The sequence below is a fragment of the Hemitrygon akajei genome, chromosome 14, assembly GCF_048418815.1.
Source record: "Hemitrygon akajei chromosome 14, sHemAka1.3, whole genome shotgun sequence".
In the NCBI taxonomy this organism is placed as follows: domain Eukaryota; kingdom Metazoa; phylum Chordata; class Chondrichthyes; order Myliobatiformes; family Dasyatidae; genus Hemitrygon; species Hemitrygon akajei.
This window is the reverse complement of record NC_133137.1, coordinates 20,236,981-20,264,757: the sequence shown is the minus strand read 5'-3', so window position 1 is coordinate 20,264,757 and position 27,777 is coordinate 20,236,981. Positions and strand designations below refer to the sequence as shown.

At 44.9% G+C, this 27,777-nt stretch overlaps 1 protein-coding gene and 1 long non-coding RNA gene across 4 annotated transcripts; both read left to right on the top strand.

The window, feature by feature from the left end:
* Nucleotides 1–825: 825 nt before the first annotated feature.
* LOC140738364 (C-signal-like) lies at nt 826–19,076 on the top strand. 3 transcript variants are annotated; one of them, XM_073065585.1, is made up of 6 exons: nt 826–944; nt 11,886–11,937; nt 13,725–13,912; nt 16,398–16,553; nt 18,104–18,214; nt 18,800–19,076. In XM_073065585.1, exons 2-6 carry the CDS (start codon nt 11,934–11,936, stop codon nt 18,911–18,913), a joined length of 573 nt encoding a protein of 190 aa, XP_072921686.1. In that variant the 5' UTR covers nt 826–944; nt 11,886–11,933; the 3' UTR covers nt 18,914–19,076. The 3 variants fall into 3 exon arrangements, with proteins under 3 accessions (XP_072921686.1, XP_072921687.1, XP_072921685.1); XM_073065584.1 differs by lacking the exon at nt 826–944 and having other exon boundaries at nt 11,769–11,937; XM_073065586.1 differs by lacking the exons at nt 826–944; nt 16,398–16,553 and having other exon boundaries at nt 11,756–11,937.
* A 1,844-nt stretch (nt 19,077–20,920) lies between these two features.
* LOC140738365 (uncharacterized) lies at nt 20,921–27,563 on the top strand. Its single transcript, XR_012101364.1, has 2 exons — nt 20,921–21,228; nt 27,287–27,563. It is a non-coding gene; the product is annotated as an uncharacterized lncRNA (long non-coding RNA).
* Nucleotides 27,564–27,777: the final 214 nt, after the last annotated feature.

The window sequence follows — 27,777 nt, the reverse complement described above, 5'->3', positions numbered from 1 at the left end:
TGGAATGGTGGGACAGACTTGATGGACTGAATGGCCTAATTCTGCTCCTAGCTATTATGGTCTTATATAAAATTAAATGAGTAGTACAAAAATAAAAATTTGAAAAATAGTAAGGTAGTATTCATGGGTTCAATGTCCATTCAGAAATCTGATAACAGAGGGGAAGAAGCTGTTCTGAATCACTGAGTGTGTGTCTTCAGGCTCCTGAACCTCCTCCTTGACGGTACTGTATCAATGAGAGCAGGGCCTGTGTTGGATGATGGGGTTCCCTAATGATGGATGCCACCTTTTTGAGGCATCGCTCCTTGAAGATGTCCTGGATGCTACGGAGGCAGTCCATCCTCCCTTACATACCAGGAGAGCACAGAACTCCAACCAGGGCTTCAAATCAGACATTTGAAAACAAAGGTACGTATTAGGCAATGATATCCTTATGGGTTTAATGATAACAGACGAGGCTGCCCTTCACTGGGGAGCCCCATGCATCCTCAGAACCCAATGTCTCGCAGTTTATCTCCATGCTGTAATTCACATACTGAAATGGATAACCCTCGACTCTTGAGGTGTTAACTCCATCGCTTCATGCGTTTGGGGTGTGCACATTGGGAACCAAGTTCCAAAGCTTGGTTACTTTGATTCATGAGTGATAGATGTATTTAAAGTCTAATTTCTTTCTATGCCTGGGCTGAAAATCGGCCGAGAGAGGATTGACCAGTTTTACATATCGGGATTATCCTCACCCAGATTTGCATAAACTAACATAACGCCAAGGACCCGCCCGGAATTTACATGTGGAAGGGGAGCCAGGTCGGGGGTGGGGGTGGAGGGATTCGGAGCGGCGACTGTGGCGGTGGGGATGCAGCCGGAGCGAGTCACAGGCTGAGTCCGGGGGGGACAGTGATTGATTTCGGCCAATTACGTTTGTTCAGTGAGGCCCTTCTCAGGTAACTCTGTAAATTCCTGTGGCTGTAAAAAGCTTAATCTAAGTGCTGAGAAAGATTGCAAAATTATGTAATACAGAGGCTGCCATTAATATACCAGTGCAGCGGTGTGCTACACGCAGCGCTGAAATAACGACACGGAGTCGGTAAACTGCAGTTAAAGAAGATTTTATTCGAACTTCGCGGCTTCGCTTTAAAGCCTCCCTGATCCCGCCCTCCCCGGGCACGGATGCTGTAGGGGCACGTACTCACAAACCCCCGCGGGCTTTTCCCTTTGTTGGTGAAGCAGACCTGGCCTTTGTGCCTGCACGCTGGCTATTTGTGAGCCGGTTCGAGTGCGCTAGGAAGTGGGTCGCCACATACCCCCCCCCCCGAACCGGCGGTACACCCCCCAATGTCCACAGTCTGGGCCGGGCCCTGTTTGGGAGGTCGGCCTCTGCGCCGCGGTGCCGGGAACTCGACCAGTTGCGCCACGTCCACATGGGCCGGTTTGAGTCGGTCCACCGTGAAAACCTCCTCTCTCCCCCCAACGTCCAGCACGAACATGGACCTGTTGTTCCTGAGCACCGTAAATGGCCGCTCATAGGGCCGTTGCAGCGGTGGCCGATGCCCGCCCCATCGTACAAACACAAACTTACAGTTCTGCAGGTCTTTGGGTACGCAGGTCGGGTTCTGCCCATGCTGTGAAGTGGGTATGGGGGCCAGGTTGCCGAGCCTCTCGCGTAGTCTGCCCAGGACTGCTGCGGGTTCTTCGTCGTGCCCCCTTGGGGCCGGTATGAACTCTCCTGGGACGACCAGAGGTGCACCGTACACCAACTCGGCCGACGAGGTGTGCAGATCGTCTTTTGGCGCCGTGCGGATACCGAGTAGGACCCAGGGAAGCTCGTCCGCCCAGTTAGCTCCTCGCAGGCGGGCCATGAGAGCCGACTTTAGGTGACGGTGGAAACGTTCAACTGTGGGTGGTAGGCAGTTGTGTGGTGCAGCTGAGTCCCCAACAGGCTGGCCATCGCTGACCACAGGCTGGAGGTGAACTGGGCGCCTCTGTCGGAGGTAATGTGGGCCAGTACACCAAAGCGGGACACCCAGGTGGTGATCAGTGCCCGGGCGCAAGATTCGGAGGTGGTGTCGGTGAGCGGGATCGCTTCTGGCCATCTTGTGAACCAGTCCACGATAGTCAGGAGGTGTCGCGCTCCACGCGACACTGGCAGGGGGCCGACAATATCCACATGAATGTGGTCGAAACGCCGGCGGGTGGGGTGGAACTGCTGCGGCAGAGCTTTGGTGTGCCGTTGCACCTTGGCCATCTGGCAGTGCATGCACGTTCTGGCCCATTCACTGACCTGCTTGCAGAGTCTGTGCCAAATGAACCTGCTGGAGACCATCCGGACAGTTGTCCGGATGGAGGGGTGCGCTAAGTTATGAATGGAGTCGAAAACACGTCGCCACCAAGGTGCCGGAACAACGGGACGGGGCTGGCCAGTGGCGACGTCACAGAGTAGGGTCCTCTCACCTGGGCCTACGGGGAGATCCTGGAGCTGCAAACCGGAGACTGCGGTTCTGTAACTAGGGATCTCCTCGTCTGCCTGCTGCGCCTCTGCCAGCGCCTCAAAGTCTACCCCTTGGGAAACGGCATGAATGTTGGGGCGAGAGAGCGTGTCCGCCACGACATTGTCCTTACCTGAGACGTGCCGGACATCCGTCGTGTATTCAGAGATGTAGGACAGATGGCGCTGCTGGTGGGACGACCAGGGATCGGACACCTTTGTGAATGTAAAGGTAAGCGGTTTGTGGTCCGTGAACACGGTGAAGGGCCTACCTTCTAAGAAGTACCTGAAATGCCAGATTGCCAGGTATAGCGCCAACAGTTCCCGGTCGAAAGCACTGTATTTGAGCTCGGGTGGTCGCAGGTGTTTGCTGAAAAACGCCAGGGGTTGCCAGCGGCCCGCGATGAGTTGTTCCAGCACCCCACTGACTGCCGTGTTAGATGCGTTCACTGTGAGGGCGGTAGGGACGTCCATTCTGGGGTGCACTAGCATCGTGGCGTTTGCCAAGGCTGCTTTGGTTTTAATGAAAGTGGCGGTGGACTCCTCGTCCCAGGTAACGTCCTTGCCCAGACCCGACATCAGGGTGAACAGGGGGCGCATGATTCGGGCAGCTGAAGGGAGGAAACGGTGGTAGAAATTTACCATACCCACAAATTCCTGAAGGCCTTTGATTGTGGTGGGTCAGGGGAAATGGCGGACTGCGTCTACCTTAGCGGGCAGAGGGGTTGGCCCGTCTTTAGTAATCCTGTGGCCCAGGAAGTCGATGGTGTCGAGCCCGAACTGGCATTTGGCCGGGTTGATTGTTAGACCGTATTCACTCAGTCGGGTGTAGAGTTGACGGAGGTGGGACAGATGCTCCTGACGACTGCTGCTTGCTATGGGGATGTCGTCCAAATAGATGAAAGCGAAGTCCAGGTCGCGTCCCACCGCGTCCATTAACCGCTGGAACGTCTGTGCGGCATTCTTCAGGGCGAACGGCATTTGGAGGAACTCGAAAAGGCCGAACGGGGTGATGAGTGCCTTTTTGGGGACGTCGTCCGGATGCATCGGGATTTGATGGTATCCCCGGACGAGGTCTACCTTGGAGAAGATCCGTGCGCCGTGCAGGTTTGCTGCAAAGTCCTGAATGTGCGGCACAGGGTAGCGGTCCGGTGTTGTAGCCTCGTTCAGCCTGCGGTAGTCGCCGCATGGTCTCCAGCCCCCTGTTGCTTTGGGCACCATGTGCAGGGGGGAGGCCCATGGGCTGTCGGACCGCCGGATGATCCCCAGTTCCTCCATCCTCTTGAACTCCTCCTTCGCCAGTCGGAGCTTGTCCGGGGGAAGCCTTCGAGCATGGGCGTGGAGGGGTGGTCCCTGGGTCAGGATGTGGTGCTGTACGCCGTGTCAGGGCATGGCTGCCGTGAACTGCGGTGCCAGAACCGATGGGAAATCCGCCAGGACCCTGGTGAAGTCGTTGTCGGACGGCGTGATGGAGTCTAGGTGTGGGGCCGGCAACTAGGCTTCATCCAGGGAGAACGTTTGAAAGGTCTTGGCGTGGACCAGTCTCTTCCTTGGCAGGTCGACCAGTAGGCTGTGAGCCCGCAAAAAATCTGCTCCCAGGAGCGGTTGGGCTACGGCGGCCAGTGTGAAGTCCCACGTGAACCGGCTGGAGCCGAACTGTAGCTGCACCGTACGGGTGCCGTAGGTCCTTACTGTGCTGCCGTTCACGGCCCTCGGGGGGGACCCGGTGCCCTGCTGCGGGTGTCGTAACTCGTCGGAGGTAAGACGCTGATCTCGGCACCGGTGTCGACCAAAAAGCGGCGTCCCGACTGCTTGTCCCAGACATACAGGAGGCTATCCCGATGGCCAGCCGCCGTAGCCATCAGTGGCGGCTGGCCCTGGCGTTTCCCAGGAACTTGCAGGGCGGGCGACAGCGGCGGGCTTCTGCGCCCCACCGCTGGTGGTAGAAGCACCATTGTTCGTTGGTCTCCTCACCCCTGCCTCTGGGTTTAGCGGGCTCTGTGGCCGGGCCTGGTCTGGTCTGCTGCTGGGAGCGTGGCCTGGTGATCTGTGCGATGGACGCCTCACTCACTTTCTTGGCGTTCCACAGCACGTCCGCCCAGGCTGCCACCTTCCAGGGGTCGCTGAAATCCGCGTCGGACAGCAGCAGGCGTATGTCCTCGGGCAGCTGCTCCAGGAATGCCTGCTCAAACATGAGGCAGGGCTTGTGTCCGCCGGCCAGAGACAACATCTCATTCATTAAAGCCAATTGAGGTCTGTCTCCCAAGCCATCCAAGTGCAGTAAGCGGGCAGCCCGCTCGCGCCGTGAGAGTCCGTAAGTCCTTATGAGCAGGGCTTTCAATTCTGTGTACTTGCCATCCGCTGGGGGAGACTGTACGAACTCCTCAACCTGGGCGGCTGTGTCCTGGTCGAGGGAGCTCACCACGTAGTAGTAACGTGTGGCATCCGAGGTTATCTGCCAAACGTGGAATTGGGCTTCTGCTTGCTGGAACCATAGGTGAGGTCGCAGCGTCCAGAAGCTTGGCAGTTTCAACGAAACCGCATGAATAGATGCGGCATCGTTCATCTCCGGTCCAAATATCGTTTGGACCATCGGGGTCACCAATTGTAGCGGTGTGCTACACGCAGCGCTAAAATAACGACACGGAGTCGGTAAACTGCAGTTAAAGAAAGATTTTATTCGAACTTCACAGCCTTGCTTTAAAGCCTCCCTGACCCGCCCTCCCCGGGCGCAGATGCTGTAGGGGGCACGTACTCACAGTCCCCCGCGGGCTTTTCCCTTTGTTGGTGAAGCAGACCTGGCGCCCTTTTGGGACTGGCCTTTGTGCCGGCGTGCTGGCTATTTGTGAGCCGGTTCGAGTGCGCTAGGGAGTGGGTCGCCACACCAGCACCTTTTCTGGTATCATTTCCAGTCATTGGCAGGTGTCCAAGGTACCTGCCGTAACAGAACTGAGTGTTGCCCTGCTATCATCGCTCGGGAACTCGGCCGTATCAAAGGAAAGGAGAATGTTACTACATCTTTCTAAAGTGAGAAAGAATTATATATTCATTGAGCAGGTCTGCCATTAAGAATGAAATAGTCTGGCACCTCAGTAACCCCCCCCCCCCCCCCAGTCGGATGGCTGAATACCTCAAGGATTGGCAGCTCACTAGAACCAACACGTAAATGGGCATTCGTTAGTTCATGCAGCCCATTTTTGGAAGCCATGGGTTAGACTAATGTGAACTTCTACTCCACCTTGGAATAAATAGATAGATAGATAGATAGATACTTTATTCATCCCCATGGGGAAATTCAACATTTTTTCCAATGTCCCATACACTTGTTGTAGCAAAACTAATTACATACAATAATTAGCTCAGTAAAAATATGATATGCATCTAAAATCACCCTCTCAAAAAGCATTAATAATAGCTTTTAAAAAGTTCTTAAGTAGTTTACTTAAATACATTGAGTCCTAACCCCGGCACTTTAACATATCTTACTCCTGGCGGTTGAATTGTAAAGCCGAATGGCATTGGGGAGTATTGATCTCTTCATCCTGTCTGAGGAGCATTGCATCGATAGCAACCTGTCGCTGAAACTGCTTCTCTGTCTCTGGATGGTGCTATGTAGAGGATGTTCAGGGTTTTCCATAATTGACCGTAGCCTACTCAGCGCCCTTCGCTCTGCTACCGATGTTATACTCTCCAGTACTTTGCCCACGACAGAGCCCGCCTTCCTTACCAGCTTATTAAGACGTGAGGCGTCCCTCTTCTTAATGCTGCCTCCCCAACACGCCACCACAAAGAAGAGGGCGCTCTCCACAACTGACCTATAGAACATCTTCAGCATCTCACTACAAACATTGAATGACGCCAACCTTCTAAGGAAGTACAGTCGACTCTGTGCCTTCCTGCACAAGGCATCTGTGTTGGCAGTCCAGTCTAGTTTCTCGTCTAACTGTACTCCCAGATACTTGTAGGTCTTAACCTGCTCCACACATTCTCCATTAATGATCACTGGCTCCATATGAGGCCTAGATCTCCTAAAGTCCACCACCATCTCCTTGGTCTTGGTGATATTGAGACGCAGGTAGTTTGAGTTGCACCATATCACAAAGTCCTGTATCAGTTTCCTATACTCTTCCTCCTGTCCATTCCTGACACACCCCACTATGGCCGTGTCGTCAGCGAACTTCTGCACATGGCAGGACTCCGAGTTATATTGGAAGTCTGATGTGTACAGGGTGAACAGGACCGGAGAGAGCACGGTCCCCTGCGGCGCTCCTGTGCTGCTGACCACCGTGTCAGACCTACAGTCTCCCAACCGCACATACTGAGGTCTATCTGTCAAGTAGTCCACTATCCAATCCACCATGTGAGAGTCTACTCCCATCTCCGTTAGTTTGTGCTTTAAGATCTTGGGCTGGATGGTGTTAAAGGCACTAGAGAAGTCCAGGAATGTAATCCTCACAGCACCACTGACCCCATCCAGGTGAGAGAGGGATTTGTGCAGCAAATACGTGATAGCATCCTCCACTCCCACCTTCTCCTTATACGCAAACTGAAGAGGATCCCGGGCGTGCCTGGTTTGTGGCCTCAGATTCTGTATTATCAGCCGCTCCATGGTCTTCATCACGTGCGACGTCAAGGCAACAGGTCTGAAGTCATTCAACTCCTTTGGTTGTGGTTTCTTCAGTACCGGGACAATACAGGATGTTTTCCACTGTCTGGGTACTCTTCTCTGCTCCAGGCTCATGTTGAAGATGCGCTGTAGTGGTTCTCCCAGCTCAGTCGCACAGGCCCTCAGTAATCGTGGGGAAACTCCATCCGGTCCAGCCGCCTTGCTGGTACAGATCTTCCTCAGTTGACCTTCCACCTGTGCAGCCGTTATCCTGGGCGTGGGCAAGGTCTCCTGTGAGTGGCTATTTTCCTGTGAGGGAAGTAAGCCTGGCGTGGAGTTCTGCTGTGAGGATGAGATTGTGCTGTCGAACCTATTGAAGAAGTTTTTCAGCTGGTTCGCTTTCTCCACATCTCCACTTATGTTTGCCCCCCGCTTTGCACCGCATCCGGTGATGATCTTCATCCCATCCCACACCTCCTTCATGCTTTTTTTCTGCAGCTTTTGTTCTAGCTTCCTCCTATACTGCTCCTTTGCCCCCCTTATCTGTACTCTGAGTTCCTTCTGAACTCTTTTAAGCTCCAACCAATCACCATCTTTAAAGGCCCTCTTCTTCTGATTTAGGAGGCCTTTGATGTGACTAGTGATCCAGGGCTTATTATTGGGATAGCAGCGAACAGTTCTAACAGGAACAACGACATCCACACAAAAGTTAATATAGTCCGTTGTGCATTCAGTGACCTCCCCAACGCCCCTACAAAGCCCCCCTTGCAGTTCATCCCAGTTAGTAGTACCGAAGCAGTCTCTCAGGGCCTGTTCAGCTTCAGGAGTCCACTTTCTAAAAGAGCGTGTAGTAGTGGGATGCCTCATCACAATTGATTTATATCTGGGCTGTAACAAAACCAGGTTGTGATCAGCTTTCCTCAGTGCAGGCAGCGGGGATGCACTGTATGCATCCTCTACGTTTGCATACAGTAGGTCAATAGTCCTATTACCCCTGGTGTAGCAATCCACGTACTGGGAGAAAGCAGGTAGTGTCTTGTCCAAAGTCACATGGTTGAAGTCCCCTGTAATTAACACCAGTGCCTCAGGGTGCTGTGTCTGAAGCCTAGCAACAGCGGAGCTGATGACGTCACACGCTACCGTTGCGTCGGCACGCGGCGGGACATACACATTCACAACAATGACACTTGTGAATTCTCGCGGCAGATAATATGGCCTCATACTCACGGCGATCAGCTCAATATCTCTTTCACAAACGGAGATCTTTGTACTTACATGCCCGGGGTTACACCATCTTACGTTAATGTAGACAGCGAGTCCCCCTCCTTTCTTCTTCCCACACTTTTTGGCATCTCTGTCAAATCTTACCGTAGTAAAACCAGGTAATTCTACATTTACATCCGGGATATTAGCTGTCAGCCATGTTTCGGAAAAGCACATTAAACTGCATTCCTTGTATGCTTTAACATTCCTGGTTATATATCCTGGTTTATATGGTTTATATCCTGGTCTGCATTCCAGGGGTAAAATAATTGAGCCTAGGTGAGAAAAGACCCAACTAATTGGCACAGTTGGAGTAGTGGAGGCTAACTCCGATGAGGTCCTCTTGGCAGAAATGACTGGGAGCATCTTGTGATAACCAATGGCCATTTCAAAGGAAGCGCCAAGACAAGATCTCATACCACTTCCTCCTGTTTAGTTGTTGGCATTGGTTAGATTAATTTTAATTAAGCGTGCATTCGATGTACACAAGTTATGGTTTTAATCGTGAAGCCTGATGTGGTCATTCTGTCAGAAACCTTGAAGTAGATGGTCCTGGTAGAACTGACAGTTCCTGCGGAAGACCTGGTTGAGGAGGCCTTCGAAGGTAAGAAAGCCAGATACCAGGAGCTGGTGGAACAGTGCCAGAGACGGGGTGGAGGGCACGATGCGAGTACATAGAGGTTTAGCTGGCAGCTTGATGTGCAGAAACTGCTCTCTCTTCTTGGCAAAGAAATGAGCCAGTAGAACTGTCACAGAGGCTGCTGGGCGAGCAGGTGGCTGTGTAACAAGAGGTTTGACCTGTGGACTGGTGCTGCTGGGACACAAGCTAGGGCCTGATCTACCCTGGCTGTTGAAAGACCCAAAGCACCCAAAGGACAGGTTACATCACTGATGATGTGTCCCAGGGCATCCTAGGATATATCGCAGCATCATAATCATCAAATATAACTGTTGCCTCAATAAAGAAGTGAAGAAAGCTAATGGCATGCTGGCTTTTATAACAACAGGAATTGAGTATAGGAATAAAGAGGTCCTTCTGCAGCTGTACAGGGTCCTAGTGAGACCCCACCTGGAGTATTGTCTGCAGTTTTGGTCTCCAAATTTGGGGAAGGACATTCTTGCTATTGAGGGAGTGCAACGTAGATTCACAAGGTTAATTCCCGGAATGGCGGGACTGTCATATGTTGAAAGATTGGAGCGACTGGGCTTGTATACACTGGAATTTAGAAGGATGAGAGGGGATCTGATTGAAACATATAAGATTATTAAGGGATTGGACACACTGGAGGCAGGAAGCATGTTCCCACTGATGGGTGAGTCCAGAACTAGAGGCCACAGTTTAAGAATAAGGGGTAGGCCATTTAGAACAGAGATGCAGAAAAACTTTTTCACCCAGGGAGTGGTGGATATGTGGAATGCTCTGCCCCAGAAGGCAGTGGAGGCCAAGTCTCTGGATGCATTTAAGAGAGAGTTAGATAGAGCTCTTATAGATAGCGGGGTCAAGGGATATGGGGAGAGGGCAGGAACGGGGTACTGATTGTGTATGATCAGCCATGATCACAGTGAATAGTGGTGCTGGCTAGAAGGGTCGAATGGCCTACTCCTGCACCTACTGTCTATTGTCTATAAAGTTATTCTGAAATGGAGATCTTTAACAGAGACATTTTTAATGTGTTTAATTCGTGATGGAACTCCAGTGGCACTGCTCACATCTGTGGTGAAAGGTTGAGTGATCAGCAGAGAAGTGGAGAAGTCTGCAGGCTGCAATAATGGAATAGGACAATAGATATTTACATACAAACACCGTTCAGGAACAAAATTTAGAAACATTGGCAGAGCTGTGACTATAGCAGCTACTAAAGAAACTGCCATCTAGTATAAGGGCGCGAACTTAAAAAATGAGATGTTAATTTTATTTATTACAAAAAATAATTTACACTAGATACAATTATATTTAAAATTTTAATGGTGGGAACTATATACACTTTTCACCGAAAATTATTCCTAGCCATTCAGAATATTACTTGATGCCAATTTCAGACAAGTTAAAAATTATATAATAAGATCAAATTTCATGATATAAATGGACTGAAGGGCAGGAATTTAGAGAATTTCAAGCTTTTACTGGATGGATATTCCATCAGAGGGAAGGGGACCGTGGCACGGGGGGTGGGGGCAGGAGGGTCAAATTGGACCGGCTTTCACTTGCGGACAGTCCGCTCGGGTTGCAGAAGGGAGTTTCTCAGCAGGATGGGGCCATCACCTAACCCAGCCTTTACATGAGTTAACGTTCAAGTCGCGGGCCCGCCCAGAGTTTATATCAGTCGATACCCAGACATTGTGATGGGAGAGCCGGGGCTGGAGTGATGGCAGCAGGGATGCAGCGAGCGGTGCTAGTGACGGGAGTGAATCGCGGGCTGGGCCTGGAGTTGATCCGCCAGCTGAGCCGGGCTGAGCGGCCGCCACGTTACCTGTTCGCCGCCTGCAGAGACACCGAGGAAGCCCGGGGGACGGTGAGTGGCTTCAGCTCTGAAAGGCAGCTTATTGCTTGAGGCAATGGTCAAGAGGGCTTTTACCAAACGGTTAATAGCCTGATGATGGGGTGGGATCTTTCTGCAGAGGCGACCCACTCGGTACGAGGCTGAGTCAAATAATTTCTCCCTTAGCCGCGCCTGTGCTTTGTTTCTATTTAAACAAAGTCCAGCTCCCGTTGCAACTCTCAACCCCCAGCCCTGGTAAGAATGGATCACTGGAGCGACAAAGAGCAGGAGGTCAATATTTACAGGGACATCGACAGGTTATACGGATATGTTGTGGTCCGATTGAAAAAGCCGAATAGGCACGGGGCGAGGGGCTGAATGGCCTACGCGTGTTTCTGTGCATCAGGTAAAATGACCATTATCTGGCCATTGAGTCCGTTTGTTTTCATTTTTTTTAAATCTCGCTCTTCTTTGGATTCTGTGGTTATCGTTTGCTGCACTTTTGGAGCATGAGGTAGGGTAAATCATTAATTTAAAATATTCTTCCACCTTTGAAAAGATTCTCTTTGGTTTTCTGTTGATGTATGTAAAAATAAAGATATATGTCAACATTGTGCAGCTTTTTTCCTCTGCCACTTGTTGAATTCTCATCAGTAATTTTTCTGTTTTATATTACCCGTGCCCAGAAGGATCCCAGTGTCATAAAGTCACTAGAACATTGTGCATTGTGAATGGGCTGAAGTCAGATGTTTTGTATTCCTGCTTTTGAAACCACAAATAATGTATTTAGTACAATTTTCTTCTATTTGTCCAACATGCACAATTTGGCTGTTCTTTCATAGTACTTATTCTGCTAAAATCATCAAAACATTTGAAAATGTACTCTAGTGATTTATTGTTAATGCCTCTCTGGACTCTTGCCATATTTTTCATGCAACAAAAAAATGTCCACAGAGCCGGCTGTAGAGATTTTCACTGATCAGATGCTGTTGGATAATATTGCCGTTTATTTTTCCGAATGGTATTTAATTAATGTCTCTGTGCTCTGTAGGATCTTAAGAACTTGGCAAAAGGTTTCTCAAACATAAAAATAGTTAATATGGGTAAGTGGTTATTAATACCATAGAGACCTTTGTTAAGACTGTGAATTTTCCTGCATGCTCTGAGTTGATTTCTGTATTAATCGTCGTCCTATTAAATTAATTTGATTATATCAAAAAACTATATAATTGCAACTTGTTTAAATGAGATGATCTCCTTTCACATTTGATAAATAGACATATTTGTTTCTGTATCTCGATCAGCTAAATTTGTAAAATTGGAAATCGCGGTTTGTACATCAAATTCCTTTTCATAAGATGAAGGAGCAGAATTAGGCTATTTGGTCCATCAAATCTGCTCCACCATTCCATCACAGCTGATTATTAACCCCATTCTCTTGCCCTCTCCCCAACTACTTTGACACCGTTACTACCTACCGTGTTACCGTGTTCATCAGCACCTTTGACTCAGCCGACAACTGTGGTTTCACCAGCAAACTTGAATATGGCTTTGGAGCTGTGCTTAGCTACATGCTTCTAACGGTAGAGCAGAGCAGAGGACTAAACACACGGCCTTGCAGTGCACCTGTGGGATTGTGGGAGGAAACCAAAGCGTCTGGAGGAAACTCATGAGGTTACGGGGACAACACAAAACTTTACAGGCAACAGTGGGAATTGAATCTGGGTCGGGTCGGTGGTACTGTAAGTCATTGAGCTAATCATGATGGTACTGTGCCACCATCTTGTACGTGTACAACCTCTTATATCCGATTCTATGCTGTTTGATGGATCTGCTTCGCACATCTTCAGACTTGCCCCCTCTTACTGCAGAGTTACCCCTTTTAGTACAGTATTCGGTATTTCTGCCCTGGGGTAAAGAGACTCTGACCATCTATACTATTTATTCCCCTCTTAATTTCATATACTTCTGTCGGGTCTTCCACCCATCAGTCCTGAGCATTCCAGAGAAGACAATCCGAGTTTGTCCCGTCTCTCCGTATAGCTGTTATGTTTGACGACATATTCCGGTGATGGTAAACCTGGTCCTAACATTTCATCCAACTTGCCATTCCCAAAGCCACAAAAGATTTACTCGTGTTGTAAGTATAGTTAAGAGTTGTTTTCTTTTGTAAATTTATGGCACTTTTTATAATAATGTGCTGCAAATACTTTTTTTGTTTAAACTCGAATGTTACCAATGTTTAAACAAATCTCAGGCTGCTTTTGTTGTATCAGGGTAGTTTTGCACCTACAGCTATCTTGATTCCTGCAGGTGTGGCTTTTTGAAAGATTCAAGCTACTGCAGTTACCAAACATGGTGATGTTTGCTGATCAGCCAATTTGATAAATGTACATATATCTGCAAAAATTATCTTTTAGCTGCTCAAGTTAACTTACCAGAACTAAATTTTGAACTGATTTATTTCTTCCTTTTATTTATCAGTGTTTTAACTAACATCATAAAATACTGAAGTATATTGTCAATCATGTTTTGGTATTTGTACATTTATAAATGATACTCTATTAGCATATCAGAGCTCTGAGAATGAGGGGTGTAGACTTTATGCAGGCGTACAAGTGGCTAAGGTACCTGTGGCTGTAACCATCCAGCAATCCAGAAAATTGATTGAGAAAAAAAAGGTAGTTTAAGAGTTAAAGAATGTGCTTAACGTTTGTACTCCAACTTTAGATACACTGCACTGCGTTTTACAATCTATTTGTTAAATATCATCAGTGTTAGATATAATGTACATCTCTGTGCTGTAATATGACACGAGCAGCTTTTAAGTTAGAAAAAGGCAGTACAAATGAATAACCCAGATTTAATTTCTTTATGTATATTTTTAAAGATCTGGATGACTTTGACAGCATTCAAACGAGTGCTGAAGAGATACAAAAGGTATTGAAAAACGATGGCCTGAATCTGTTAATAAACAATGCTGGGATCAATATTGACGGAGGTCTGAATGACATTACCCCAGAAATGATGACGAAGTCTCACACGATCAATGTCATTGGCCCAATGATGGTTACCAAGGTAACTTGCAATTTAGGTTTGGTTTTGAGGTATTCATTGTACCATTGGTTCTGTTCAATTTCCTTGGCTGGGCAGAGGGTACAGAGAAGAGGGTGGGGACTAAATCCTCCTCGTACTATCTTTCAGAATGGATGCAAGAGATGCTGTGTACAAACGCTGTACTTTGTACCCTAGTTTTTGAGATTGCTTTTCTTCCAAGAAATCTTGCTTAAATGCTGCATTGATAGGTCTACAACAGGGGTTCCCAACTTTTTTTTAATGCAGTGGAGTTTTATCATTAATTGATGCACCATCAATAACTCTCTGAGACGTGAGGCGAGATATCGGCTTTTATTGACTGGAAGAAAGAACAAGCAGTAGTTGACCACCATACTACATCCTGGAGACTGAGGGCCGGGCTCAGGCCTCAATCGCCTTTATACCGGGGTCTGTGGGAGGAGCCACAGTCAGTGGGAGGAGCCACAGGAGCAGTCAGCAGGGGCATGTCCAGACAGGTATATGTAGTTCACCACATTAACTAAGGGGTCCATGGACTCCAGGTTGTGACCGCTGGCCTACACTTAATCGATGACTTGTTTGGCCAGTTTGTTAACTGTCTCTCATCAAGTTGTCAACTTGTGAACATGACTAAGTAGATCATTATGAAGGAGCAGAAAACATCATTCATTGGGCAACTGAGAGAAGGAAAATAATAATATTGACTTTAAAATAGGACTTGAAACTACTAAAATCTTTTCAGGTCACCTGAAGCAGTTAATGGATAACTTTGGAAAAGTAGTCACTAGCCAGTTCATGGACAGCAAGATGTAACAAATGATCACGTGATTTATTTCTGGCAGTGTAGAAAGAGAGAAAGTAATGGTTAAATTATTGGTTCTTATATCCACCTAAGAGAACAGACAGTTGAACAGCTCTGTGTTTAAATCCCATCTAAAAGTCAGTAAAATTCCAAAGATGTACAGGTTAGGGTTACTAAATTGTGGGCATGCTATGTATGCTGCCCTCAGCACCTTCCTGAAGCAAGCAACACAGTTCACTGTGTGTTTTGATATACATGTGACAAACAAAGTTAATCTTTAGTATCACTGCTAGTGCAACAGTGTTCAGAACTGCTGTGGTATGCCTGCTGACGGCTTTTGTGCTCAGTCCTCGGAAGCTGGACTTGAATCTGCAACCTCCTGACTTGAGTTGAGATTATTACCAAGTAGGCAGCAGCTGATGCAAAGATATCAGCAGATTTTGAAAATTCTGTTTGACAAGTTATAGTCGCTAATGAGAAGAGTTTAAGACTGGCGTATTTGGACAACAATTTTTTTCATAAGTGCTGCTTCCTCAGAGTTTATTTTATGATAGACTGCTTGAAGCTAAAATATAATTTCAGATCACTTTTATCACCTGGGAATTTGGAGAAAGAAATTAACTCTGAATGAATTAATGTGTTTCATTGCATAACGGTTGCTGATGCCTTGCAATAGTTCAACTAAGCTAAAAACGTTTTGCTGATGATTATCGCGTACTCAGTGTGAGAGGTTTCTCAACCTTGTCCAAAAATCAGCCGGTATTGATGGATTCCAGTTGCCCTGATGCCGTTTCTCCATGACAGCAGTGTCCTGGTGAAAACCTCCACCACGCTTGTCTCTGATAGCGCTAAGATTTGCAGGGAAAAATCTAAATGGGAATGCAGAAAATTAATCTTCCGTGACATGTTGCACTTCATGGTTTTGTATGCTTGAAGCATGTTGTCAACCAGCTACAGGTAGTTTGGTGTTCTGCATTTGCCAAGAAAAATTTCAACAACATCCTTGAATACCTTCCATGCAATTTTCTCCAGTCCCACTAGAAGTTCTTCAAGTGCCTGTCATTGATGATCTGTTTGATTTGTGGACCATCAAAAATGCCTTTCTTAATCTTGGCATCAGATATTCTGAGAAATTCGTCTCAAACATTGAAATCTTTTGAGGAAATTTATAGCCTTTCTAAAGCTTGTCCTGCCTAAACATGCCCAGGGGTGCCTGGACAAGATGGAAATCTTTTCAGCTTACATTGTGGACAATGTTTTAATTGACTTGAATTATGAGTTCAAATAAAAAATAGAGGTGATTTCAAAATAATGGTTCACGATAAGGAAATTCCATGGAGGTTGCATGATCATCAGCCCAAAATCCATAAGATACACCCAAAAGTATTCAGCAAGCAAAATTTTTGTTGCCCAGTGTCATCTGTTATCTTAGTTGTCATTATCATTTGACATTCCTCTCCATATATTTGTACTTCAAAGATTATTTTAAAAATCTTTAGAAAGGCAATGAAGTGCTCAATAAGCTATAATAGATGTTCAGGTTGTTTATTTTGCTTGTTTTAATCAATTTTGTTAATTTCAATGACATTGTCTCATTTTCCCAAAAAGAAGAACGTGCCAAGTGTTATTCCTGTTTATAATGCTCGTTTGTGCTGCTTTTCTCAGTACCTCTTCCTTATGTTACAGGCTTTTCTGCCGGCTTTAATGAAAGCAGCTCAGCTGAGTGATGAACCTGGCTTCAGCAGTAAGAAAGCAGCGGTTATCAACATGTCCTCTATCATGGGCTCCATGGAGACTTTCAGCATGGAGTTTTGGAAAGCATGTGCCTACAGGATCAGCAAGGTCCTTGTCCTTAACTGCATGCACAAAGGGGAACAATGATTAAACAAATCCAACTGCATTCGATAACTCGTGTTTGTTGATGTTTGTTTATCCTCCAGGTTCTTTACAGAACTTTTACTTTGCCATTTGGAGGCGGTGGACGTGTGGGCTGGTTGTACTTACCAAAATGAAGCCATAGTTAGCATTAGTTACTTCCTGCCATGACATCAGTGAACCCTATCGCAGATAAAATATTGGGGCGGCAGTGGTATCGTGGTGGCTAGCACAATGCTTTACGGTACCAGTGACCCAGGTTCAGTTCCCGTCGCTGTTTGCAAGACATTTTGTACATTCTCCCTGTGACCATGTGGCTTCCTTGCATATTCCAAAGACCTACCTGTTGGTAGGTTCATTGGCCATCGTAAAGTGGTTAGGCTAGTGCATAGTAGATGCAGAGTAAATCTTTTAACTTCCTCAATTTCATTCTTTAGCTCACCCCTCAGAAGAACACCGCTGTTTTTTTTAAAAATCAGCATGATCTATTTCTAATTTTCTGCCCTGGCATCCCACAGCATCTTGTGTGAAATTACCATTTGTAGAGATTTTCATAATGTCAGCTGGGTGCCAATCCTTGGAAGAGGTTTCACCCCTTGGTCTAAGCTGCAATGAAAAGTTAGTACTTTTGTCTAGAACCATTCTGCTAAAGTGCCTTAATGACACAACTGGCTATAGACAAATTGCAACAAGAATGGCACAATGCAGAATGGTCTAGTCATTAATAAAATGTGACTCAATGCATTCAGACTAAAGCTGAACAATGCGTGATTAATTGGAACTGTGTGTGGATAGAAAAGACTGCAAAAACACAAATAATGCTGAGATTTCTGAATAAGAACATAAAGTGCATGAAAGATGATGAATGTCTACAAGTGGCCGGAGCTCAAATGCTATGAGAAGATTGGCCATTCCGTTATGACCTTTTTTCATTCCTTTCCACACCTTGTGGCACATAGGCTGGAAACCTATAGCACTTTTGTCTGCTTTCTTGAGGCCGAGTTGCCAGCTCGACACCCAACCCAGCACGGATGGAAAGCGTGCAGGGAGCCAGCCGGATTCGAACCCAGGACCACTCGCCTCCAAGTCGGGTGTGGATGCCACAACACCACCAACTGGCTATTCCATTATGGAAAGCGCAATAAAGCTTCAGGATGTGTACACCACAAATCACCGGGATTATCACAGTAGATAAATTAGAGTGACATTCACATTTTTCAAGAATGCATAAAACTATATAAACCCTTGCCTGGAATGTCTTTTAAAACCCATTTTAAAAGTGAAAAGTCACAATACCTAATGGTTGTGACAAGGAGTTTGGGCTGAAACCATTGCGGTTTTTAATCGGAAGGGCAAATGAGAGTCTGAAGAAGAGTTAGTATTCTGGGAAAGAACAGTGAGGAGGTGGGATTGACACTTGTATGAGTTGGTCATCTGATGCCTTAAAGAAAACTTGCGAACTGCAATTTTTGCCAGATAATAATGCAGTCACTTAGCTATATTGGTCTTTTAAACAGGCTGGACTGAATATGGTCACCAAGTGCTTAACTAATGAGCTGACACCCCACGGAATCCTTTGTGCTTCAGTGCACCCCGGCTGGGTCAAAACAGACATGGGTACTGAAAAGGTAAGAAAAAAGACATAGTGAATAGTCTAGAATTGCATCAGCCATCAATATGACTAAGTTTTTTAAATAAGAGATTTCAATTCTATCTCAGTAGTTAATTTGTTATTAATCTTGATTAATATCCACCCATTTTATTGTTTGCTTATACTATTTACCTCAATTTCCTCTGTAATTATTTTAATATTTGCCAAGCTTGAGTTTTAATGAAAGTTGTTACATCAGAAAATGAACTTTTTGTTTTTGGATTATGCAGCGTAACCCCCCCCCCCCCATTTCACCATCAGTGAGTTATGTTGCCATATTCAAAGTAGTTCATTGCAGTTCATCACTTTAATTAGGCTTTTGCCTTTGGCACACATCACGTTTGTTGTCATATTGTCTCCTGCTGTCCAGGCTGCCTCACTGAGGCCACTGATACGAGGGGTCTGCAAGTTCATTCCAATGCAGATTTTTCCCCAAGGTCCGGTAACTAGTTTGGATATTGATTCAGAGCTGCCCTTGCCGGACAAAATACCTTCATGTCTGGGGATCTTGGTCTTTGTACTTTATTTCTATCTAATCTTTTATTTTGTTTGCTTTCACCAGGCACCACTAACCAAAGAAGAAAGTATACAAGGATTACTCAGGGTGTTTTCGAATCTGTCAGACAAAGACAATGGATCGTTTATAGACTGGAGAGGTGAACGTGTACCTTGGTGAAGACTAACTTGCACGAATTAACATGAAATCAAAGTGGAATTTATTACCACTGATTTTTGAATTTATAAGTTTAATATTGCATATTGGAAGTAATGAACAGTATACTAGATGTACTTAACACTTTAATAAATATAAATTCTTAATAAAGTTATCACAATTTAACTGAATTACGTGTATTGAATTTCTTGCACTTCATTTGAATATACACCCAGTGGCCGCATTATTAGGTAGCTCCTGTACCTAATAAAGTGGCCACTGAGTATACGATCATGGTCTTCTGCTGCTACAGCCCATCCACTTCAAGGTTTGATGTGTTGTGCCTTCAGAGATGCTCTTCTGCACGTCACTTGTATCATGTCATTATTAGCTACTGTTGCCTTCCTGTCAGCTTAAGCCAGTCTGGCTATTCTCCCCTGACCTCTCTGTTCCAGCTGCTACCATCCGGGAAACGGTACCGCAGCATTAAAGTCAGGAACAACAGGTTCTGGGACAGCTTCTTCCACCAGCCCAACAGACTGATTAATTCATGCTGATACAATTGTATTTCTATGCTGTATTGTTATACATACATTTATTACAAATTACTATAAATTGCACATACAGATGGAAATGTAAAGATTTTTACTCATGTATATGAAGGATATTAGAAATAAAGTCAAATATTCAATTCATTGACAAGGCATTTTTGCCCATGGAAATGCCTCACATTGGATGTTTTTTGTAATTTATCTTTTTATTGAAGTTCATCATCAAACAAACATTTCCACAAGATGTATTTCAGACGTTGTACATATCTATCATATAATCATATATATCACAAATCTCCACAAAGTATTTATCTGAGGTATACACATAGAAAAGAGTGGAAAGAAAAAACAAGCAAAAGGAAAGAACTATGTACAAGTAGGGAGTGATTTTTTTTTACAACATATTCATTGATTTGTGAGAATAAAATCAGGTCTATGAGGCATTATGTAGTTAAACCATTTTTCCCAGTATGAATCAAATTGTTCCAAATTAGATAAAATTCTCTTACGTTTGATTGGATTTAATAGCCCATTGACCTTAGAAGAAATGAATTTTACCTTGTCCTTATCCATCTGTATTTATCTGTCAATGCACCATTGAAATTAGAATAAAACTTGATCGATCTACTCCCTGAACAATTAAGAACCAAGAAGTGCAAATAACATCAAAAATGGCAATGAACGTGTGATTCCAAGGCTGAGGTCTCTAGTAGATGACCCTGCGTTGAGTTACAGGAAATGTCTAGCTGTGGGGGATAACCCCTCCTACTTGTGAGTTGAGGGCCCCCAATGCAGTATTCATAAAAGTCAGTGAACAAATCCATTACACAGAAAAGATTTCCCTGTGTACTCCTCCTATATATATACATACACACACATATACATATATTTATATATATATGTATATATATATATACACACACACACATACATACACACACACACACACACACATTACATACACATATATATTGTCATTTTGGTGGGGAAAAAGGAGTAAGTGAGAGAATAAAGAATAACAACTAAGTAATATAAAATCCACATTATAATAAATATTTCTCGAGATAGGTATATCACCGTGTACTTTTGCTTCCATTTAGCTTCTCAACATTTTTAAAGTTAGCCAAACCTTATGGCTCTTCTGAAGGGGGTGAGGACTGTCTTTGGGAAACTCCCGGTCTCTTCCTGATATATTTCTCTCGGCCTCCTCCCGTCTCCTGCCTTCTCGTTTCTCACACTATTTCCCAAGCGGAGCGGGACAGTTCCTCAGTCAGGCTTTCCCTCGTTTTGGTGACACTAACGGGCAACCCTCTTGTCTTCATGTCTGTAGTCGCCTCTTCCACCGTCTGGTACAACCACATCCCATTGTCATAAAACATTCGGTATAGCAGGGTACGGAGTTTGAAATCTAATCTTGTTTTGCTTTAGTACTCGCTTTACTTCAGAATATTCTTTACGCTTCTGCAGAACCATGGGGGGGGGTAATCTTAGTCGAGATATATTAATTTATCGTCATAAAACACTCTCTTCTTACCCCTGGCCCTTTGTAGAATCTGCGCCTTGGTGCTGTACTGCAGGAATTTTATTATTATTGAGCGTGGCTTTCTATCCTGGGTAGGTTTCGGAACGAACGTGCGGTGGTCTCTCTCAACTTCCAGCTCCATAACCGATGGAAGATCCAGCGCGTCCCGCAGTAACTTTTCGACAAATTCCGTCATGGATGAGCCCTCCGCTCCTTCGGGAACGTTGTAGATTCTGATATTTCCCCCGCCGTGATCTTCCCTCCAGGTCAAGCAGTTTACCTTCTTGGTGATGTATTATTTTTATTGTCTTGCTCAGTATCCACTCCACGTTTTGAACGCGATCTTCCACCTTCTCAATGCGAGTCTCTGCCACCGCTATTTTTTGATTAACGCTGGCGAGCTCTGCCTTAATATCACGGAGCTGCTGCTTTATATCTTTCTGGACCTCCATTATTTCTTTCAGGATTTCGAAGCTGTTCGCCACTTTGCATGAACGAGGCCCAGCAGCCGCCTCGCTAGCATGCAGTCGGGTCGTAGAGACGCTCGCTGCACTCCTCTCGGACGCAGGCTCCGCAGTGTCGCTTTTTTTATTTCCATTTCTTCTCCCCATTCTTGCCCCCCTTTTCAGTTCAAGTATTTTTCGAAAAATATTATATTTGATGGGTTATTGGGGCTTAATACGTGCTTTTCCGGAGGAGCTTGTGACTTAAGCTGCCATTCTCGATGATGACATCACCGGACTCTCGCCTCTGCTTCCACATTGGATGTTTTTTGTTTTTCTCAGTATTCTCTGTATAGTTGAGAGACTGTGTGTGCAAATCCCAGGAGGTCTGCAGCTTCTGAGATACTCAAACCACCCCATCTGGCACCAATAATCACTCCACAGTCAAACTCACTTAGAGCACATTTCTTCCGCATTCTGATGTTTGGTCTGGGAAAAGAAACAAGTGAACCTCTTGACCATGTCTGCATGCTTTTAAACACTGAGTTGCTGCCTTGCGATTGGCTGATCAAATATATACATTAATGAGCAGGTGTACTGGTGTACCTAATAAAGTGGCAGCTGAGCGTAATCTTCAGCGGCATTGGCAATGTAGTGAAATCAGATTTTTTTGGTATCGATAATTTGTTTATTATTGTCACGTGTGCCCAGATAGAGCAAAAGCTTGTCTTGTATACAGTTCATACGAATGAAATGATCATCGGGAATTGGGGGAGATTGCAAGTTGCAAGCAGAGGTCACGATTGGAGAGTAATAGCCAGTAAGGATCAATAATAAACTAACATTCAGAGGGCAGTTACAAACTCAGTGAGAAGAACGTGGGTAAAGCAGATGCAATATATAGACAATAGGTGCAGGAGTAGGCCATTCGGCCCTTTGAGCCAGCACCACCATTCAATGTGATCATGGTTGATCATCCACAATCCCCGTTCCTGCCCTCTCCACGTATCATTTGACTCCACTATCTTTAGGAACTCTATCTAACTCTTTCTTGAAAGCATCCAGAGAATTGGCCTCCACTGCCTTCTGAGACAGAGCATTCCATAGATCCACAACTCTCTGGGTGAAAAAGTTTTTCCTCAACTCTGTTCTAAATGGCCTACCCCTTATTCTTAAACTGTGGCCTCTGGTTCTGGACTCCCCCAACATCAGGAATATGTTTCCTGCCTCTAGCGTGTCCAATCCCTTAATAATCTTATATGTTTCAATCAATAACCTTATATGTTTCAGTCATTATATATAGGGAAACTTGTCTGGGGGAGTCAGCAAGAGATGAGAACAAATTTGATAGTTGGTCTCTTTAGTAGCATGTATCAATAAACTGTTAACGTGAAAGGATTTCTCCAGCAGGTAGCCCATCATCCAGTTGGGAAACTGTCCAGAGGCTTCTCTATGCAAGATATCAATCTGTGGGGGAATTCTGCAGGGTTTATAATCCAAATATGCAAGGACTCTCGCGCCTGAACGTTATTTAGTGTATAAACTAGCTAGCCTCCTTCCCCCTCCCGCCACCTTTTTATTCTGGCCTCTTTTCAGACCTGAAGAAGTGTCTTGGCCCGAAACGTCGACTGTTCATTTATTTCTATAGATGCTGCCTGACCCGCTGGGTTCCTCCAGCATTTTGTGTGAGTTACTTGGATTTCCAGCGTCTGCAGTTTTTCTCGTGTTTTGTCTTCCACCAGATTGGTAGTTACGCCAGGTTCCTGTGTTTGCAGCCTCTTGTGTTTCACTTGATCACACACTCTTGTTGCAATTCCAATGCAGTACCGACGAAGGGTCTCGGCCCGAAACGTCGACAGCGCTTCTCCCTATAGATGCTGCCTGGCCTGCTGTGTTCCACCAGCATTTTGTGTGTGTTGTTGTTCCAATGCAGTACTGTTGCTTTCTGGGTGAAGTGTTTCATCTGCTCTATTAAAAGGATCTAAAGATTCAAAGGCACTACTTTGAAGAGTAGGTAACTTATTCCTTATGCCCCTCAAGTAACGCCATTGAAACTGATTATTACAGTGCTGTTTGTGGGAATTTACAGTTTGATTAGCTGTTATGATTCCAGCATTACAATAGTTAATAAATATTTAACTGCAGAATGTTCTGGAAAAACCAAGGTTAAAAAGTGTTGTAAAAAACAAAGATCTTTCGAAAAAATTTCGTAAATTGATAATACAGTGGTCACATTATATTTTGAAGTTATCTGTTAAGTCAGTTGTCATAATGTAAATAAAGTACTTTCCACAGATTTATTTGGGAACCAGTGGATCCTTTAAGCTGGAAAGAACTGAGTTTGCCACATCACAAGGAGTAAATGTAATAAAGATAGAATTTCATCTAAATACTATTAATTTTTTGGAATATGTACTTCCAGTCTGAAAAATATTGGGCCTAAATTCTTTGATGTGCCAAACTCTTTCTCACCATTCCCGCCATTACATTTCCTGTGGGATATGGGTGACTTTGATTTTGCATGTCAGTCTTTATTCTGCATGCAAAACAATTTATCATGAAAGCATTTGCCCAAAGGTTGGCATTCTGATTCGGAATCTTGTGCCAAATGATACCTTTTTAAAAAAAATAATTTAAATTAGTTTTTCAAAACATTTTACAAAATTAAAAAACCCCAAATCCCAATGAGGAACATTAATACAGTGCAAGATTAAGCATACAATAACAATATGCTACAAAGGAAGAGAATTTAACAAAAAAGCACCTAAATTAAAGACAAGTGAGCTTAGTGTCCTCCCCAAGCCCCACAACACAAGAAAAAAACAACAACAACTCCAGACCAACCACCACACAGTATAAAGAGTATAAGTCCGGACAGTCAAACTCCCAGACTGTGAATACACTTAGCAACAGAGGATAATAATGCCTACTACCAGAAAAAAAAAAAGGGAGCTGAAAGCAAGGGACTGAAAAGAAGAAGAAAAAAAAAACCCTAGTCAGGAGGAAGGTTATGAAAGTACTCGATAAAAGGTCCCCAGACCTTATGGAACTTTAGATCCGAATTAAGAACTGAATAATGAATTTTTTCGAGGTCCAAGCAGGCCATAATGTGCCAAATGATCCCTTGACCAAATTAAGGGTGTGAGTAACTGAGTTTATTAAACGGCATTTAAAGATAAACAAATTCAGAATCAGAATTGGGTTTAATACCATTGGCATATGTCGTGACACTTGTTTTGCAGAAGGACGTTTAGCAACGGAGGATCTGGAACTGTTTGAGATGGTCACTGCCAAAATGTCTGTCTGCTGATGCACCCAGTGACATTTGAACAGATAGATAGAAGTTCTCTCTTTAGTACATTTGGTTCGTTTGAACAGGTGATTTTATCAGAGATCCTACTTGACTAGTATTGACTATTTCTTCTTCCATGATTTTCTACCCACTTGCTCCTTCCATCCCCCAACTCTACATTTAACTTTTTCAGATCATTGGAGTCCAATTCCTTCACTTTATCATTTCAGAGGACCTGAGTGTAAGTGTCATTACAAAGAAGGCACATGCAAAACGCCGGAGGAACTCAGCAGGCCAGGCAGCATCTACGGGGGGGAGAAAAGTACAGTCGATGTTTCGGGCCGGGACGTTTCGGCAAGACTGGAGGAAGAAAAGCTGAAGAGCAGAGTTAAAAGGTGGTGGGGGTAGGGGAGAGGGGAACACAAGGGTTTCGGGCCCAAAACGTCGACTGCACTTTTTTCCGTAGATGCTGCCTGGCCTGCGGAGTTCCTGCGGCATTTTTTGTGTGTTGCTCGGATTTCCAGCATCTGCAGGTTTTCTCCTGTTTGTGACGAAGAAGGTCACGGCAGCAGCTCTTCGGCCTGTCGTCTACAACTTTGACAATCCTTTATAGATGCACAGTGGAGAGAACGCTGACTGGTCGCATTCCAGACTGGTATGGGAGCACCAATGCCTGTGAGTGGAGAAGGCTACAAAAAGTAGTCGTTCCAGCCAAGCCCAGTCCAATATGGGAAAAGGGATTTACTCGTGATGGACTGGGCCGTATCCACTACTTTTTGTAGGAGTTTCGGTACAAGGGCATTGGTGGTTTCAGTGTGATGCAGCCAGTCAATATACTCTCCACTACACGTCTGTAGAAGTTGATCAGAGGTTTAGATGTCATGCTGAATCTTTGCAAACTGCTAAGGTGCTGTGGTACCAGTCAGTCAGATTTTCAATTTCTCTCCTGTATGCTGATTCATCAGCACCTTTGACTCAGCCGACAACTGTGGTTTCACCAGCAAACTTGAATATGGCTTTGGAGCTGTGCTTAGCTACATGCTTCTAACGGTAGAGCAGAGCAGAGAACTAAACACACAGCCTTGCAGTGCACCTGTCCTGATGGAGATCGTGGAGATGTTGTTGCCAATCCGAACCGACTGGCGTCTGCAAAATGAGGAAATCAAGATATTGAGGCCGAGGGCCAGGAGCAAATTGTTTAGTTTTGAGGGGATGATGGTATTGAATGCTGAGCTGTAGTCGATAAAGAGCGTCCGGATGTGTGCATCTTTGCTGGACCGATGTTCCAGGGCTGACTGAAGAGCCAATGAGATGGCATCTTCGGTGGAGTTATAGAGATACAGCGCAGAATAGGTCCTTCCAGCCCTTTTCTATGCCAGCCTAATCATCAGACAATTTACAGTGAGCAATTAACTTGCCAACCGGTACGTCCCTGGACTGTGGGAGGAAACTCATGAGGTTACGGGGACAACGCAAATCTCTTTACAGGCAACAGTGGGAATTGAATCTGGGTCGGGTCTGTGGTACTGAAAATCATTGAGCTAATCATGATGGTACTGTGCCACCATCTTGTACGTGTACAACCTCTTAAATCCGATTCTATGCTGTTTGATGGATCTGCTTTGCACATCTTCAGACTTGCCCCCTCTTACTGCAGAGTTACCCCTTTTAGTACAGTATTCGGTATTTCTGCCCTGGGGTAAAGAAACTCAGACCATCTATACTATTTATTCCTCTCTTAATTTCATATACTTCTGTCGGGTCTTCCACCCATCAGTCCTGAGCATTCCAGAGAAGACATTCCGAGTTTGTCCCGTCTCTCCGTATAGCTGTTATGTTTGACGACATATTCCGGTGATGGTAAACCTGGTCCTAACATTTCATCCAACTTGCCATTCCCAAAGCCACAAAAGATTTACTCGTGGAGTAAGTAGTAGTTAAGAGTTGTTTTCTTTTGTAAATTTATGGCACTTTTTATAATAATGTGCTGCAAATACTTTTTTTGTTTAAACTCGAATGTTGCCAATGTTTAAACAAATCTCAGGCTGCTTTTGTTGTATCAGGGTAGTTTTGCACCTACAGCTATCTTGATTCCTGCAGGTGTGGCTTTTTGAAAGATTCAAGCTACTGCTGTTACCCATGGTGATGTTTGCTGATCAGCCAATTTGATAAATGTACATTTATCTGTAAAAATTATCTTTTAGCTGCTCAAGTTAACTTACCAGAACTAAATTTTGAACTTAATTATTACTCCCTTTTATTTATCCGATACCCTTTTTCACCATCAGTGAGTTATGTTGCCATATTCAAAGTAGTTCATTGCAGTTCATCACTTTAATTAGGCTTTTGCCTTTGGCACACATCACGTTTGTTGTCATATTGTCTCCTGCTGTCCAGGCTGCCTCACTGAGGCCACTGATACGAGGGGTCTGCAAGTTCATTCCAATGCAGATTTTTCCCCAAGGTCCGGTAACTAGTTTGGATATTGATTCAGAGCTGCCCTTGCCGGACAAAATACCTTCATGTCTGGGGATCTTGGTCTTTGTACTTTATTTCTATCTAATCTTTTATTTTGTTTGCTTTCACCAGGCACCACTAACCAAAGAAGAAAGTATACAAGGATTACTCAGGGTGTTTTCGAATCTGTCAGACAAAGACAATGGATCGTTTATAGACTGGAGAGGTGAACGTGTACCTTGGTGAAGACTAACTTGCACGAATTAACATGAAATCAAAGTGGAATTTATTACCACTGATTTTTGAATTTATAAGTTTAATATTGCATATTGGAAGTAATGAACAGTATACTAGATGTACTTAACACTTTAATAAATATAAATTCTTAATAAAGTTATCACAATTTAACTGAATTACGTGTATTGAATTTCTTGCACTTCATTTGAATATACACCCAGTGGCCGCATTATTAGGTAGCTCCTGTACCTAATAAAGTGGCCACTGAGTATACGATCATGGTCTTCTGCTGCTACAGCCCATCCACTTCAAGGTTTGATGTGTTGTGCCTTCAGAGATGCTCTTCTGCACGTCACTTGTATCATGTCATTATTAGCTACTGTTGC

Coding starts and splice junctions, on each gene's coding strand:
- LOC140738364 (XM_073065585.1), top strand. Junction 16,554..18,103: donor GTGCCTACAGGATCAGCAAG/GTCCTTGTCCTT, acceptor TCTTTTAAACAG/GCTGGACTGAATATGGTCAC. Junction 18,215..18,799: donor CAGACATGGGTACTGAAAAG/GTAAGAAAAAAG, acceptor TGCTTTCACCAG/GCACCACTAACCAAAGAAGA.